At 48.5% G+C, this 16,293-nt stretch overlaps 1 protein-coding gene across 7 annotated transcripts in view; it reads left to right on the top strand.

Moving 5' to 3' along the window:
* ADAMTS17 (ADAM metallopeptidase with thrombospondin type 1 motif 17) overlaps positions 1 to 16,293 on the top strand; it is a 363,322-nt gene that overhangs the window by 134,030 nt on the left and 212,999 nt on the right. For 6 of the 7 annotated variants that reach the window (XR_012415486.1, XR_012415487.1, XM_015453452.4 and 3 more), the window contains exon 8: positions 6,767 to 6,872. The exons of the other annotated variant lie outside the window; for it this stretch is intronic. Coding sequence is in view for 4 of the 6 variants with exons in the window: in XM_015453452.4 (XP_015308938.1) it covers positions 6,767 to 6,872 (106 nt within the window). In the remaining 2 variants the exon portion in view is untranslated. The remainder of the gene's footprint in view (positions 1 to 6,766; positions 6,873 to 16,293) is intronic. 7 annotated transcript variants of the gene reach the window in all.

Below are 16,293 nucleotides of genomic sequence, written 5' to 3'. Positions count from 1 at the left end.
GCTGGTCGGGGGTTGTGTTTCCTGAATGCTAAATGCTAGAAGACAGGGTTCTTCTCTGGTGGCCAGGGAGTACCCACAGAGGTCCAGAGGTCTCCTGAAAGGCAGCTCAAAGACGCTCATCACCTGCTGCATTCACGGTGCTGCCTGCAGGTGCTCCCCACACAGGGAGCCACCCGTGGTCCGGGAAAGTTTGCTCAGAGAGTAGTCAGAATGAGGGTGTGGCTCGGTGAGGGCCTCTCAGCTGTGACAGGTGACCCAGAGGGAGGAACAGGGATCAGTGAGTGCACGGCTTAGTGTGGAGCTTCCTCTCCAGTTTCCACTTGTTTGCCCTCTGGAGAGGCCAGATCTGGGCTGGGTCACTGGCGCAGCTGTCTTTCAGAGACCCGATCGATCACCCACCCTTCAGGCCCTGGTGCTTGGCTTGGAACATCCCTGCTCATCTTTCTACAGGCTGCTTTGTCTTCTTGCTGCAGTGGCCCGGAGGCTGCTTCTCCTAGGCCTGCGCCTGCTCAGCTTCGACTCTGCCCGGCACGAGGCCTGTCACATACAGGCCATCAGGAAACACTTGACAAAGCGTTTGTCAAGATAAGAGATTTTCAAGGATCCTATGATGTCCTGAGGTGAACCTGCCTGGGACCATTTCTGGTGGGCATCAGGGCCTGTTTCAGAAGCCCCTGAGACTCTGTGGGGTTCTCTGAAGAGAGGCACACTGTGATTTGACAAATGTTACATTGCTCCCTGGAGAACCCCTCCCATGTGACAGGTCCTGCTGACATGAGCGTCATCTTCTCTGGGTAGTCTGGGTGGGTAGTCTGCATGATATCTCCACGCACTTGGCTCAAGTTGGTTGTGGCCTTTTGAACATCACCACTTGTGCATTTCTCCTTCCTTCCCCTCTCCCGGCGTGTTTTGGTTTCTAGAGCAAACTGTTGGCATAAACTTTTTGATTCTAACTTGTAAATCCAAGGGCCAGTTTATTCCTCCACTTACGCTTAACTCGCAGAACACATGAAAATGTTATCTCGTAGGAGTGACTCCTCCAGCCCAGGACCCTCGAGTCATCTGTGGGAACTCGTGTGATTCTCTTACCAGAGACGGCATCTCCTCCCAAAGTCCAGGATCCTGGAGATGCCTGAGAAACCGAAGCCAAGGACATCTGTGTCCTAAGCTGTGGTCTCATTAACCCTAGGGAGCAAGGCCCACAAGTAGCCTTTCCTGATTCTGACCCATAACCAAGAAACCCCATCACGAAGCAACAGCTCACATGGCATTATAACACACAAACCAACACACTGAGTTAGCCTGCAAGGTCATAACTGCTGGATGACTCCCAGTCCACAGAAAACCACAATTGCCAAGGGGAAAGTCGGGAAAGCTTCCTCGGAGAATGTGCCAGCATATTCATTGCTTGGGCTGGCAGTGGAAATGAAGGTGACTCCCCACCTCAATCCCAGCCCCTTCCCCCTCAGCCACTCTTCTGTTGCAAGAGGTTAGGATTTTCCCACCCCCACTTGTGTTTTTGATGTTATAGCTAAGAAGGCTTTGTCTACACCAAGGTCAGGAAGATTTCCATCTTAGTTTTCTTCTAAGAGTTTTATAGTTTTAGCACTCACATTTAGCTCTTTAATTCATTTTGACTTATATTTTAAATGTGGTGTGAAGTAGGGGTCCAACTTTATTATTCCTTTGTAGTTAGTTTTCCTTTGTCACATCCTAGACTCTAAGACATTTGCTCCTAAGTGCTGTTCACCCGTTCAGATCACACCCATATCCACTTAGGTTTGCAAGAAACAAGGACTTGTCAGTGAGCGTGAATCTGCAATTCAGTATCCATGACTATGGTTGGTGTATGGGCAGATGCCAGTTGCTCTCTTGTGACTGACAGCTTGATGTTCCAGCAATAACCGTGACAGTGTTTGGTAGTTGAGCAGTTGGTGGGAAAAATGGAGCCATGTCTCTCAAAGGCAGACCCTGTAAGGTTGGACTAATGGGCAGCAAGGCCACCAGCTGCAGATGGCTTATATGCAATAACTTACTGCATCAATCAGAGTTTAGACAGTTGTTTGTTGTTTATTCCTTAAATCTAGAGAGGATTGAGTGGTCAGCCCTGAGATAAAGAGTTATGAGCTTATATCATGTAGTTTTCTACTGAAAAAGAAACTGATTAATCATCTTCATCCAGTTTTCTCTATAAAATTATGCTTCTACTGAGAAAAGGAAGAGAAAGAAGACAGATGAGCACCTGTGTTGTGCTGGCATGGCTGGGAAGATGGGTCACAGAGCTAGTGGATGGGAGCCTCTTCTCTGGATAAATTAAATGAGCTGCCCCAGGTTTCAGAAGAACTCATTACACCCCCTCTTTTTTGTTTTTTTGAGACGGAATCTTGCTGTGTCACGCAGGCTGGAGTGCAGTGATGGATCTCAGCTCACTGCGACCTCTACCTCCCGTGTTCAAGTGATTCTCCTGCCTCAGCCTCTGGGGTAGCTGGGACCACAGGGACCTGCCACCATGCCTGGCTAATTTGGGTGGGTTTTTTTTGTCTTGTTTTTGTTTTGTTTTAGAAGGAGTCTTGCTCTGTCACTCAGGCTGGAGTGCAGTGGTGCGATCTCGGCTCACTGCAAGCTCCACCTCCCGGGTTCATGCCATTCTCCTGCCTCAGTCTCCCGAGTAGCTGGGAGTACAGGCACCTGCCACCACACCCAGCTAATTTTTTGTATTTTTAGTAGAGACGGGATTTCACCATGTTAGCCAGGATGGTCTCGATCTCCTGACCTTGCAATCTGCCCACCTCGGCCTCCCGAAGTGCTGGGATTACAGGTGTCACCACCACTCCCCACCAGTTTTGTATTTTTAGTAGAGACGGGGTTTCACCATGTTGGCCAGGCTGGTCTCAAACTCCTGACCTCAGGCGATCTTCCCAGCTCAGCCTCCCAAAGTGCTGGGATTACAGGTGTGAGCCACTGTGCCTGACCCACACCCCTTCATTTTTACCATCTGTGTTTCAGATTTTTTTAAGAGTGTGTTTGTTGTCAGGGGTGTAGTAGAGTTGGAGTGAGCCACCATTTAGGACACAAGCACACACTTGTTGTCAGGGGTGTAGTAGAGCCTCTGTTTCCCCATCTATAAAATGGGACCAGTCATACTTGCCAAGCAAGGGAGTGTTGAGTGTTCAGAGCAGTCTTGCCCATTTAGAGGCACAACTAATAAATTCCAGTTGCCTTTCTGCCTCCCTTTTGTTACAAGAAACTATGCAAACATGTGGAATTGATGTTTTTAAAAATTTTTAAATAAGTTCTGTGATCTGTGGAGAATTTTAAATCATAGAATGCTGGATGTGAAAGCTGGTGAAAGCACCACTGCAGGGTCTAAAAGCCTCACCTCAGCGTTAAGGGAATTCCAGTTACCTTGGAAGGTTCCACAGCATCAGCACTGAAGTTAGCAGTGTACTGACTGCGAAACTGTAGTGTCACAGACCTCAGTTTTTAATAAATCAATACAGAGAAAACTGGTTTTTCCTCATTTCTTGACAAGCACCAGCATGGGGATTTGGTGGGTTTTTCTAGCTTGGTGCCTTCTGCAGCCTGAGATGGTGGGGGTATCTCTGAGTCTCCAGGGCTCTGCCTTCCCTAGACTGCAGTTTCTTTTTAGTAACATGGAATAGTGGTGGGCTTTGTTTTCTGCTGAAGCTGGATGACTTAATTACCGTTTATTCCCCCCGTAGCTCTTATTTTACAACAACCTGGGATTTTCTCCAGACTTTGTTTTGTGCATTCTAAGCATTTCCACCTCATCTCATAAACACACAGCTCTTGTGCTCTGTTGTCAGGAGCTGTTTCTTTTATGTGTTTTTCCTTGCTCAGTTTTATGACCAGGCTGGTCACGATTGGAATAAATCATTAAAAGCATTAGACCTTAATCCACCTTTGTGCAATAGCATTTCTTGTAAATAAACTGATTCTTTGTTTTCTAGTTAAAAAAAAAAAAATCATCTGCACCTTGGAAAAATTAAAATGCAATTATTGGAAGGCTCCTTGCTTCACTGTTCCTCTAGCATTGCACGTTACCTAATTAGAGTGGAAAGTCAGGGCTGCCTCCTCCGAATGCTGAGTGTGGCTGAGGCCAGGGGGAAGTGTTTGTGTGGCATGTGAGGTCTGCCAGTTCTGTATCAGAGCCCATGGCAGGCACACTCAGGACAGCAAGCTCAGCACATCTGGCCTCACTGTGTCTCCCTTCCCCCTCACCAGGCAACTTCTCCAGGGTGTGCAGATCTGATTGTTTCTCATTGATTCGTTGACCCAGAGAGGCTGCAGCCAGGGCTGGGTGGGCACTGCTGGGTGTGTGTCTGAGCGTGTGCATGCACCCACGTGGGCCACGTGCACATACCATCAGGGCTATGTAGCAGCATTCCACCTACTCACTGGTAGACTTGTAAAAGCAACCCACAAAACATTTTTAAACAAAACCAGAATAATGACCTTGAAGGTACTGAGAAACCACATTGCATCCTTTCTGGTTGTCGTGTTGCTCTTTTCAATAGTCTGCATTGCTGAGTTGTGACATCCACGTGGCCACAAAAGCATCTTGAGGCAAAATAACATTTAATTTGTCTTTTATTTATTTTTAACTAAGCACACTGCATGTTTCCAAATAAAAATAGACCCACAGTGAGGTACCTGGGCCCAGTGTGTGGAACATGAGCCCTGGAGCCACACCTCTGTGGAGCCAGGCCATGTGAGCTTCCTCTGTGCCTCGTGGAGAGGACGAGGAAGGAGGATGTATTAGTCCTTTTTCACGCTGCTATAAAGATACTACCTGAGACTGGGTAGTTTATAAAGGAAAGAGGTTTAATTGACTGTCAGTTCTACATAGCTGGGGAGGCCTCAGGAAACTTACAATCATGGCTGAAGGGGAAAGGGAAGCAGGCACCTTCTTCACAGTGCAGCGGAGGGGGCGGGGAAATAACTGCCAAACACTCCTAAAACCATCATCTCTCATGAGAACTAACTCACTATCCCAAGAACAGCGTGGGGGAAACTGTTCCCATGATCCAATCACTTCCCAGCAGGTCCCTCCCTGGCACATGGGGATTACAAATCGAGATGAGATTTGGGTGGGAACACAGAGCCACACCACATCAGAGGGGCCACCCTGTGTGTGGCTGAGCTCCGCAGCAGTTTGATTTGGACATCAGTGAAGAGGATGCTGGTTTAGCTCTTTGGGAGCAGGGAGGAGGGCTCGTTTTTAATGAAATGGTTCCCCTGTCCCATTCTCCCCTGCCCTCTGCCAACTCCTTCCCTCCTGAGACATCTCAGGCAAGTTCATGGAAGGAGCCCTCAGAATGGAGCAGTGTGCAGCTCGACAGAGGGACAGCCCATGGTGGAGAGCAGGTGCTCCTTCCTTGGGTAGTCACAGCCCATCCAGGGCATGGGGCTGATGGGCAGAGTCCAGCTGTGTTTAGCCTCCATCCACTCCATGGTGCTATGCCAGCAGAGCCGCTGCCCACCACGCCCAATGTGACGGCACAGTCAGGGGAGTACTGAGCTCCCACAGCCACCCCATTCCACCATCCGCTTGTGTATCACACAGGGGCATATCGAGGAACTGTCCTCGGGGTTAAACGCCCATGGGAGGGCAGATGTCAGGTTTCCTAGCAGGCCCTGTTGAGAAGCCCTGCAGTCCCTGCGGGGTGAGACATGTCTTTCCTGGGTGCAGGGAGTGCTGTGGTGGGGAGCCCTGGAGGGTCAGTCCCCAGAAGTGTGGCCAGCATGGGCTTGCCCTCCCCACCCCTGCCGTGGCCACCCTCCCAGCATTCCCCAGAGGGGCTGGCATCCAAGGGCCCCGTGTCCTCCCACACGTCCCTTTGCCAGAGCCGCCTTCCTCCCCTGGAAAACGCCTGCCTCTCCTGCAGTGGCTGGCCTGCAGTACCACCAACACCGCCCATCCTTGGGACCAGCCTCCACTGCCCTGCATTGCATTTCTCCTGGTGTGTATGGTTCGGGTTTCCTGTCTTAGAGTGAAGTCCTTGGGGCAAGCACATGTGTGTGGAGACACACATTTGGCTCACGGGCTAGTCCTCACTGAGGACTTCAAGGCCCTGGCTCTCCCAGCGCTGGCTCCACTTTCTCTGGGTCTTCCTCTCTCAAGGGCTCCTGAAGCATTTTCAGAACATTCTGCACAGCCTTCCGGGGCTTGCTGTCCATGAGACCCAGCACAGAACCCAGCTCACGCCCGGGATGTGCAGTGTGAGGAGGTGCTTCCTCCCTCTCAGGGTGTGTGGGTGCAGGGGCATTGCCTGAGAGCCAGGGCCTCTTAAATCTTATACCCTGGGTGCCTTGCCTGGCTGGCCTCACTTGGTCCCAGCCCCGGGCACTGAAGTTAGACAGATCTGGTGTAGGATCCCAGCACTGGGTGCCCATCCAGGTGACCTTGGGAGAGTTACCTTTCCTTTCCAAACCTCAGTTTCCCTCATCCCGGGTCATGAGGATTAAGTTAGGTGCTATGAGTACATGACTCAGCACACCCCCTGACGCGTATTAGATGCCTGATGGATGCTTGTGGTGGTTATTGTTTTTGTTGGGTGAACACAAAAGCATCATACACAAACCCTTCCCATATGGGCTGAGACTCATAGTCAGCATTGTCCCAGTGTGCCTGCCTCGATTGTGTGTGACGTTGACCGTGTGTGCTGTTGACCGTGCGGACTTGCCTGGCGAGACCAGGGCCTCCCGCGTTCTGAAGAGGATGTGTTTTGTGTCTCTGCTGCAGGAATTGCTTACTTAGGAGGTGTGTGCAGTGCTAAGAGGAAGTGTGTGCTTGCCGAAGACAATGGTCTCAATTTGGCCTTTACCATCGCCCATGAGCTGGGCCACAAGTAAGTATCAGACTCTGTGTCGTCCTGTTTTCTTTCAATCCTTTTTTGAATACAGATTTTTCACTTGAATTCTGTAAGTTCTAAAACAGTGCTGCTCTATGCCTTTGCTGCTTCTGCAATAAAGGACCCAGGTCAGTACACTAGGGTCCCAACCCTCAGGGACCCCACGAGATTACTGCACTGATTGGCTTGGAGAGTTGAAATGTTAATTTCATGTGCACATCTATTCTTAAAGCCAACAGAGTAGAGAGAAGAGGTTCTTCTCAGGATGTCCTTATTTAGTTGTACTTCTTTCCGGGATGAGCATGATCTTTGATTCACTCCAAGTCTATTATTCACATAATGGGATGGATCTTTATACTATTGACTTTCCATTTCCTTTTCTGCCAATTCTAAAGTCCAACTTTCTGAATGTAGAATTTAGTGTCTTAGTTTTGAAGAATTAACAGCTGTGGATGAGAGTCTTTGCATGCAGCGATTCTTCTCTTTAGGATGAAGTAACCATAGAACCTTAGAGCTTGCCTTAGGGGGAGTCTGAGGCAACCTCCTGGAGGGGTTGTTGAGTGGCTGGCCCCAGGTTGTGATCACCTGCAGGAAGCCTCAAGTGGCAGAAAGCCAGATAATGCTAAAACTGTGACCTGAGGGTTATTCTTTTTCCTAGAGTAGGTGTCTGTTTTATGTTTCTCTGAAGGAAAGATTGTGGTATGACTGCTTAAGAACTTAAAAGAAAATTAAATTGAGGAGGCCAGAGCATGCAGAACAGTGGAAAGGTTTATATTGGATTGAATAGAACATAATTAAATGGAAATCTAGTTCTTGGGGGAAACTTATTGTAAAGGTTTCCTAATGACCTACACAGTAAGATGCCTGGGGTCTCAGCTGTTAACTCTAGTTTTTATGAGAGTAAAGTCAATGTATAAGAAGGAGTATAAAAGCAATTGTTTTTCTCAAGCATTTGCCATATCTGTGGCTTTACTTTTTGTTTGTTTATGAGTGATGACTTTTAGTGAGTTTATATTCTGTTCACTTTTTAAAATGCTGGTCCACATCCACTGAATTGATTTTATGACCTTTTTGTTTTGTTTTTGCTGTTTTTTTTTTTTCTTTTTAAATTATACTTTAAGTTCTGGGATACATGTGCAGAACGTGCAGGTTTGTTACAAAGGTATACATGTGCCATGGTGGTTTTCTGCACCCATCAACCCATCACCTACATTAGGTATTTCTCCTAATGCTATCCCTCCCCTAGTCCCCCACCCCCACAACAGGCCCCAGTGTCTGATGTTCCCCTCCCTGTGTCCATGTGTTCTCAGTGTTCAACCCCCACTTATGAGTGAGAACATGCAGTGTTTGGTTTTCTGTTCCTGTGTTAGTTTGCTGAGAATGATTGTTTCCAGCTTCATCCATGTCCCTGCAAAGGACATGGACTCATCCATTTTTTTGGCTGCATGTTTTTGTTGTTGTTTTGGTTTATCTAGTGCCATCTTAATTGTTTCCATTCCTGTTGAGGGGTTTGGTAGTTGGCCTTTCCCTACCTATTGTGTGTCATAATGTGAGTAGGTACAGAGAGTGGAAATAATGTTGTGCGCATTTCCTGGGGTAGGGAGGAAATCCCATGTTATTGACCCAGGACCTGGTGAAGCAAGATGACAAGTTGTCTCTGAGTACACAGTTGTCTCATCTTGACACTATTTTTAAAAATACTGTTGACAATTCTTTGCCCATACTGTTTTTTAAATGAAGTTCAACTGCATTTATATTAGTCAACTGCATTTTAAATGAAGTTCAACTGCATTAATTTGCAATTAATTATTTGTATCTGAGTTCTTAAAATCCTGTATCCAAGAGTGATCTGCTGGGGAAAAAAGCCATAAATCAGAATGAGTTTGGCAAACATCTTCCCACCATCAAGGGACTGACCCCACCAGCATGCCATAGTACCTAAGAATCAATTTCCTAATCATTATGAGGATGCAGGGATATCAGAGTACTTACCAACACCCGAGCTGTTATGGGCCTTTGAATAGTCAATTTAAATAAGGTGAGTTGAGCTATAGTTACGTGAACTGCAATGTCCCACGCCAGCATCCAGCAGCATGGCACATGCTAAGTGCCATTTGCACGTATGTGTGGGTGCACACATGCTGCATGGAGGTCTTTTCTCATCAGACATTAAAAATACAGAGGGCCATTTTCTCCCTGATGACCTGTTCGAGTGTGCCGGATCAAACACTGGCCTCCCTGCACCGGAGGTCTGCAAAGATGAATGGTTAGATTCAAACACACTTTAGTACCCTTTAGCTATAGACTGTTTAGAATTTCTTGGAGGACTCTTTATAGCTTGCTATTCAACTCTAATTACCGACAAAAACAAACACCTTATTGTTAATCAAAGCCAATAAATCTTGCTAGCATTTGGCCCTCCCCCTCTTCGGGTAATTACAGGTTTCCCAGGGAAGTCTGTCAACTTTGATTAGTCACAAGTGTTGGGAAGCAGATCCCCGAGGATGAAGCCATGTCCTCCCCATCCGCAGGCCCCTCTGGTTACCGGGCTCTGGTTCCAGGCTATATGGGCTGCTGGAAAAGGCCAAGACCAACCTGTACGCTCAGCGAAGTCACCGGCCAGGCTGTTTCACAGACGCAAAACGTGAAAACTGTTCTATATTTTGGAATACAGTGGATCCATTAAACTCCATACTCCTTAGCTTATGTGGAAAAAGTCTCCAGGTGGCTCACCCACTGGTCCCTTACCATGGAATGTGGTAAAGTGAAACATTTCTGGAGGGAAGGTGTCCGCGTGTGTGCCTTTGCACATAGCACGCAAAGGTGCGGCTCTTCTGTTTGTCACCTAACGTGCTTCGTAGGGCGATTGGTGTGAGCAGCTACCCTAAAATCTGATTGTCAGGAAAAAGATTCCGCTTCTGTATGAGCTACATGTTCCGCTTATCAAACAATGAGTTGCACAGATTAACATGATTTTGTTTCTGCGTTGGCTGTCAGAAAACACAAAGCTAGATTTAGGGCTCATTTTCAGCAATTAACTCATCTACATCCTGGAATTATATTTTCCTCCCTCTTCTCTTTCTAGCGTCTCTTTGTATGCATGGTTTTATTTTAAATAGTTCAAACATAATTTATTTGGTACAATAAACTGGCTCTAATCCAATTTGCAATCAAATAGGTCCTAAATTATAATTAAATTTAAAGTTCTTGCCATGGTAATATCAATAATGCTGCTTTGGCCATGAATTAATAACATACTAGTGATGTTTAACTCGGATCAGATCTCTCATGTATTGAACACCTACTGTGTGCAGGGTACTGTGTGAGATGCTGTGTGTTTATCATGCCATTGGGTCAGTCCTATGAGGTAGGTATTATGTAGCTTTTACTTTACAGGTTAGGAAACTAGTATTGCTTCTTTAAAATTTGTAGTTACTACTTAATATGATTTGGGATCACTTATATGATTATACATACTGCAATAGGCCCATTAAAATAAGGATATAAATTACATGAAATAAATAATAAAGAAGAGAACTTGTAGAGTCAAAAACCAAGGTACTCTCAGTTTAAGGGAGGTAAATGTCCATGTGTATAGCTGCTGCTGGCTGACCAAGGACAATGACCATATCATGGAGAGAGGTTCCCTAGGACACTTGAGTACCGTAGATGAGATTGACAGCTTCTTTTTTTTTTTGAGACCAAACAATGGGCCAGTTATTTAATTAACATAAGTCTGAGACTATTAGAATGAAAGTGATGCCAATGAAAATGATCAGTAGTTTTGTGGTTTTCCAGAAGCATGGAACAGGCTCCATTTACATATTAATACATAAATGAATCTGAGACTTTAAAAGCTCCCTGCCTGGGGCCTTCTCAAGGATCCTGCCTCTCATATATCATCATTAACTTCCTTGTAACCGCTGAGCTGAAGCTGTGGATTCATTCGAGTAACAGCTTTCTGATTCTCTGCCCTGACAAAGGAGCGGGCTGCAGAAGACTTCCCCAGCTCTGCTGTGGACAGGAGCTGGGGGATGGCAAGTCCTGGTGCAGGTGCTGTGTGAGAAGCTGTGGAAGGGCCCCCCTTGCTGCTGCCTGGAGGCAGAGTCCAAGCTGAGCAGCAGTCATGCTGACAACAGCCTGGAGGTTCCTAAATGCAAACGCATGCCCTTGGTTGCCTTCTTGCCCATGAAAGGCTGTTCTGATGGGCAGCTGTGTGCTACCTTTGGGTTCAGCTAGTAATTAGAAATCTTGGCCGTGTTAAGTGTGAGGAAGACAGCTGTGTCCCTTTCCATAGCGTTAACTTGAGAAATGCACCTTAAAGTGACTGTATTTAGCCGGGGTCTCCTTTTGCCTTTCTCCATCCCACGGTGATCATTAGAAAACAGCAGCCCCTGCACATGGGAAGATAGCTACAACAGGCATCTTTTACCGGCTGATCCTTGTTAAGACAGGATCCATGGAAAGGGGGCAGTTCCTTGAGAGAAACAGCCCAGCTGGGATGACACGCCCCAGGTTTTCTCCTTCAAGAAACCAGGACAGGGTGCCTTGTCCTGGATGTCAGCATCCAATATGCCAATCACAGTTTGGTTTTAAAGAGAAAGAGGAAAAGCCAGAAGTAAGCATTTGTTTCTCTCAGGCCCCTGCTTTTCAGGCTTAACTGGTTGATCATGGGAAGGACTGACCCCTGATGACGGGTAGAAGCTCAGCTCTGTGCTGACTGCCCATGAGAAAAAGCAAAAATAAAACCCAGATCAAGGAGGGAGTTGGCAGTAACTTTAGTGTGACTTTAAAGTGACTGGGTGTAATGCAGCTGTTGGAATTGTAGCATCTATTGTTGGCTGTGATTTGGAAGCTCCAGTATAAAAGAAAGTGCATAGCTCTATGAAGGCTGCTGAGAGTGCCTTGTGTTTCGAGGGAAGTGGGTCTGGTATGCTGCAGCTAGGTCCAGGGGAGATGCCTGGCAGGAGGAGCTGGTTCTAGTGCAGCTGCAGGCAGGCGGGCACAGAACCAAGTGTCCACTGGTCGTTCTGGGCCTAGGTAAGCCCAGGACCCTGTGCCTGCCTGCATCTCAATCAGGTAAGGCAGCAAGCTCCTGGGAGATGTCTAGAGACAGGACCTTCTAGGTGGGGTGACAATAGAAGGGAGGGAGTCTGCTTTGTGCACCATCCACCACCCGCTCAGAAAAACAAAAAGGATATATCTTTATATAGAAAAATAAAAAGCTTTCTCATTGTGGAAAATAAACCTCTGCCTTTGTTGAATTGAGGAGTGTCTGTTAGATAAGCCTGAGCCAGATCAGGGTTCAATAAATGCCTGACCTTGGGAGCCAGCCCAAACCATGGAAGGTCTCCAGCCCAAGTGGCACCAGCGCCATGCATGTGCTCAGCCTCCTGCAGCCTCTCCTTGGGGAGGAGCTTCTCCAGAACTGCCCCTCCTTGGGTTTCCCCTGGCATCCCTGTGCCCTTGCTTCGGTCAAAGCCATTCTCTTTCCATTCTAGAATTGACCTCTCCTGTAGTGGAGAGGCCAAGCCTGTGGCCTCTGGAAAACACTGTCTTGACAAAAGCTGGGAACTTGGCGTAGATGATGCCTGGCAGTGATGCACAGGAGGAGCACTGGGTGTCTAGAAATGCAGTGGCCCAGCCTCACCCACCATTGATTGATGCGCTCGCTCTGGGGGAGGAAGCTCAGGAAGGCTCTCCAAGAGATTCCTCACATCCCAGGTGGAGAACCGCGGAAGACGCAACATTGGAGGGGTCTCGTTGTTCCTCTTTCTGGCCTCGCCCGCGTTCCTGCCACCGTCTCTTTACCCGATGCCTCCAAGGCCCCAGTGCTGGGGAGCCAACACGGGGTATCCTTCAGTGCTGAGCCCGGCCATGCTAAAAATAACCTGCCCGCTTCACCTCTCTCTCTCGGTCACCCTGAGTTCCATGCGCCTCGCCACTTCCGAGTGAGCACTCGGGACCCGGCCATTCTGAATGTTGCTACCATAGACAGGCTTAGTCCTGTCTCTACTCCATCAGCTCCCAGGAGACCTCAAGGAGGGCATGGCACAAAGCGTAAAGTGACCTGTGGTGAAGCCCCTGGAAGAATGGGCCGGGCAGAAGCCTGGACCCGGATGAGGCAGGAAAGCAGGTAGAGGGATAGGTGGGCCCTGCAAGGACAGAGGGCAGGTGGGGATGCCACCAGCTACAGGTGAAACTCGGTCTCCTCTAATTTTCATTACTTTGGATGCTTCCAGCCAGATGTGATGCTGTGCCAAGGTGAGTTTGGGACAGTGGACGTCGGGAAGGATGCCACATTGGCTAAGGACGTGCTTGCCTGGCCTGCAGCTCAGAATGTGAAGGAATCTGATCCCTGAGAAGTGTGGTCCGTGGGCAGTGGGTGGACGCGTGTCTGGGCTGTGATGGGGAGGAGGGAAGGCGGGGAGAGAGCCATGCGAGGGAAATGCTCTCATAACTGGAGTTGACATGGTTCAAATGAAAAGAAATTGTCTCAGTCCCAGAACAGGAAGGAAAGCAAGCCATTATCCAGATGTGTGAAGCATGGAAATGCTTGTCTGTGATTTGTATTAAGAAGAAGCCAGCCGGCACAGTGCTGTGGGGACACAGAATGGACACAGGACAGATCTAGGCAGGCAGGTAGCCCACCAGCAGATGGCCATGGGTGGTGGCTGCTCCTGCCTCAAATGTTTGGCCTTAGTGCTGCACCCAGTAGGTGCAGCACCCGACACAGTGCTGCACCCAGCACAGACATCAGATGGGCCAGCGTTGAAAGGAAGGTACGCGGAGAGAGGGTTTCTGGGAATGTCATAACTGTTTGGAAATCCTGGAGGGAGAGGGAGCATGCTTTTGTTCTAGTTGGAATTAGGGCAGTTGTGGTTGTGTTCACATAGGGGTTGGCCTTCCTAGAGGAACAGAAAAGGGGGCGCCTTCCCCCAGGAAGGGCTGGAGCCTTGGACAGGCTCTAGACAGGTTTCCCAGCAGGTTCCTGCCTGGGCCTCATCCCCAGTTCCCACTTAGCTCTCACAGCCTCAGGCAGTCTTCCCTTCTCTGCTGAAGGGTAATTGGTGGCGCTTGCAGCATTTAAGGGCTCTCAGGTTTCCCTCTGGGGAGCTTGGAGTGATTCCTGAATACAGTTTCCTCTGCACTTGGCCCCTGCATCAAAGTCAGTGTGTGAGCATCCACTGGGCATGGCAGTCCTTACCCAAATTCCAGAGTTGTTCAAAATATGCAGGTCTTATTTCCTTTTATTTGTGTATTTATATTTTACTGATTTTTTATTTTTATGGGTATATAGAAGGTATGTATATTTATAGGTTACATGAGGCTTGCAATGTGTAAGTCATATCAGGGTGTTTTGCTGGTGAGATTTGTAGGGTTCTTCATTTTGACAAGCCATGAACCTCCTGGTGCCTTGGCCGTGATAGAATGAGCTTGTGACTGTGGAGGACCCATGGGACAGCTGTTGCTCTGCCCCACTCAGCTTTGCCTGATTTCTCGCTTCCTCCCCGCTCCCTTTCTCTCACACAAATAAAAGCAGAATTTCCTTCTGGCCTCTCCCCAGCAGAGAATCGTGGATGGGAGGTGCTGCTGCAGCGACCAGAGCAGCAAGGAGCATTTGTGACTGTGGGCTCTGTCTGAATGGCTCTACTGCCATCAGCAGTAATTCCTCATGGTCCTGCATTCACAGGTTACAGAGAAACTGCATTGCTTTCCTTTGGAGTCTCATCATTGATGTGGAGTCGTATGCGAGGCGACGACATTTCTTCCAGTTGTCTGGAAAACCCAGAGCCTCTGTTCCAAAGAGGACCTCGGCCACAGCCTTCCCAAATCCCACCAGGCCAGGCCTGATGCCTGGCTGGGAGGGAGGGAAACTCAGACAGGCCTTAAAAGCCTGTCAGCAAGCAGGCACATGCAGTCCCACCTGTATTTTGAGCAGCATGTCCCAACAGCTGTTGGCTGGATGTCAGCATCATGATAGGAAGTCCAGCCGTGGAGAGACTTCCTCTGCCCCCAGAGTTGTGTTACTGTAATAAGGCAGGTTATACACGCTGTGCTGGTGTTTGTCTCTGCCCCAGGAATCCTTTGCATTTAATTATCAGGTAGATTCCCTTGCCTAAAATAATGACATCCAAGATGGTGTTTGAGGAGGCAGGAGGAAAGTTGAGTTTGGCTAAAGAACCAGATTCTGAAATCGCCTCAGAACTTCTAGACTCTTCCAGCAGTTAGCTGCGATGTAGTTTTCTTGTGCCAGAGCTTCTGGCAGCCTCAGCTGAGTGGTTCTTGGAGCTGGAAGGGATGTCCAGAGTCGTCATTTTGCAGATGGTGAGCCACCTCCCTTCCCACGGCGCTATGTGGCTGAGTGGAGTCTCGGACCTGAAGCTCAGGCCACAGCACAGTGCCCTTTCCACACGTGAACAGAACCAGGGCCAGCGCTGAGCCCTGTCCAGGTGGCTGTCTTGGTAACTGGACTCACTTAACCTTTACTTGGAAAGACACCTTTGGCTTACACAGCTAGGGTTGCCTTAGTACTCAGGTGGCAGGGGTGTGATCTGATGCAGCTTTCTCTGTAGAAGGAGTGTCCCCATTCTTCCAGGTGTTTGGTTTCCTGCCTGGACCCCTTGTGCACCTACTGCCCACTGCCAGTGGACAACTTGAAACCAAATACCTGACTTCTCCAGACCTGCCCCTCCTGGGGTTCCCCGTGCCGTCCCTGTGCCCTTGCTCCGGTCAACCATTCTCTTCTCATTCTGGAACTGACCTCTCCTGTAGTGGACAGGCCCAACCTGTGGCCTCTGGAAGAAACCTGTATGCCTTTGGGGATTCAGCCCAGTCAATGGCACATTCTGGGAAAGGGCCCTTCTCATCTCCATCTGTTTGAGGTCACAGATGGCTTGCTCTCACTTTGCGCAAAGGTGGTGGTTTTGCCAAATGGCAGTGGCAGACAGAGAGGGCCAGCAGAAGGGCTCGGGGGATCTGAGAGAGCCATGGAATCATGCACTTTGTTCCTGACATCAGAGCAGAGCACAGACAGTAGTTTCCAGGGGCCGGCATGAGGATCTGGGAATGGCCTTTCTTGGAAAAAAATATACAGCAGTAGATGAATATAGAATGAGGGAGGTTATCATTTTCTTAGCAAGTCGCTGGAAGCATGAGTAGGGCATCCTCTTGTTAAGCAGAGCCTCACTTCTACAGTGTTGAGAGGACCTGTGCTAAGTAAACCTCAGTGACTCATGCTTCTCACTTGTGATTGGTATCAGCAGCCAAGAGAGAATGAAAGGAAGGCAGGTTGGTCAGTGTTGAACTGAGGTGGGGAAGAGTCTTAGGGTTTTCAAGGCCCCTGCTGATGCTGATGTAGGGAAGTGAGGCAGGCAACCACTGGGAGAAGCTGGGCCCTGTGATGCTGTGGTGTATC

This window comes from Macaca fascicularis, chromosome 7, assembly GCF_037993035.2.
Source record: "Macaca fascicularis isolate 582-1 chromosome 7, T2T-MFA8v1.1".
Lineage (NCBI taxonomy): Eukaryota > Metazoa > Chordata > Mammalia > Primates > Cercopithecidae > Macaca > Macaca fascicularis.
This window is presented reverse-complemented; position numbering and strand designations above follow the sequence as displayed.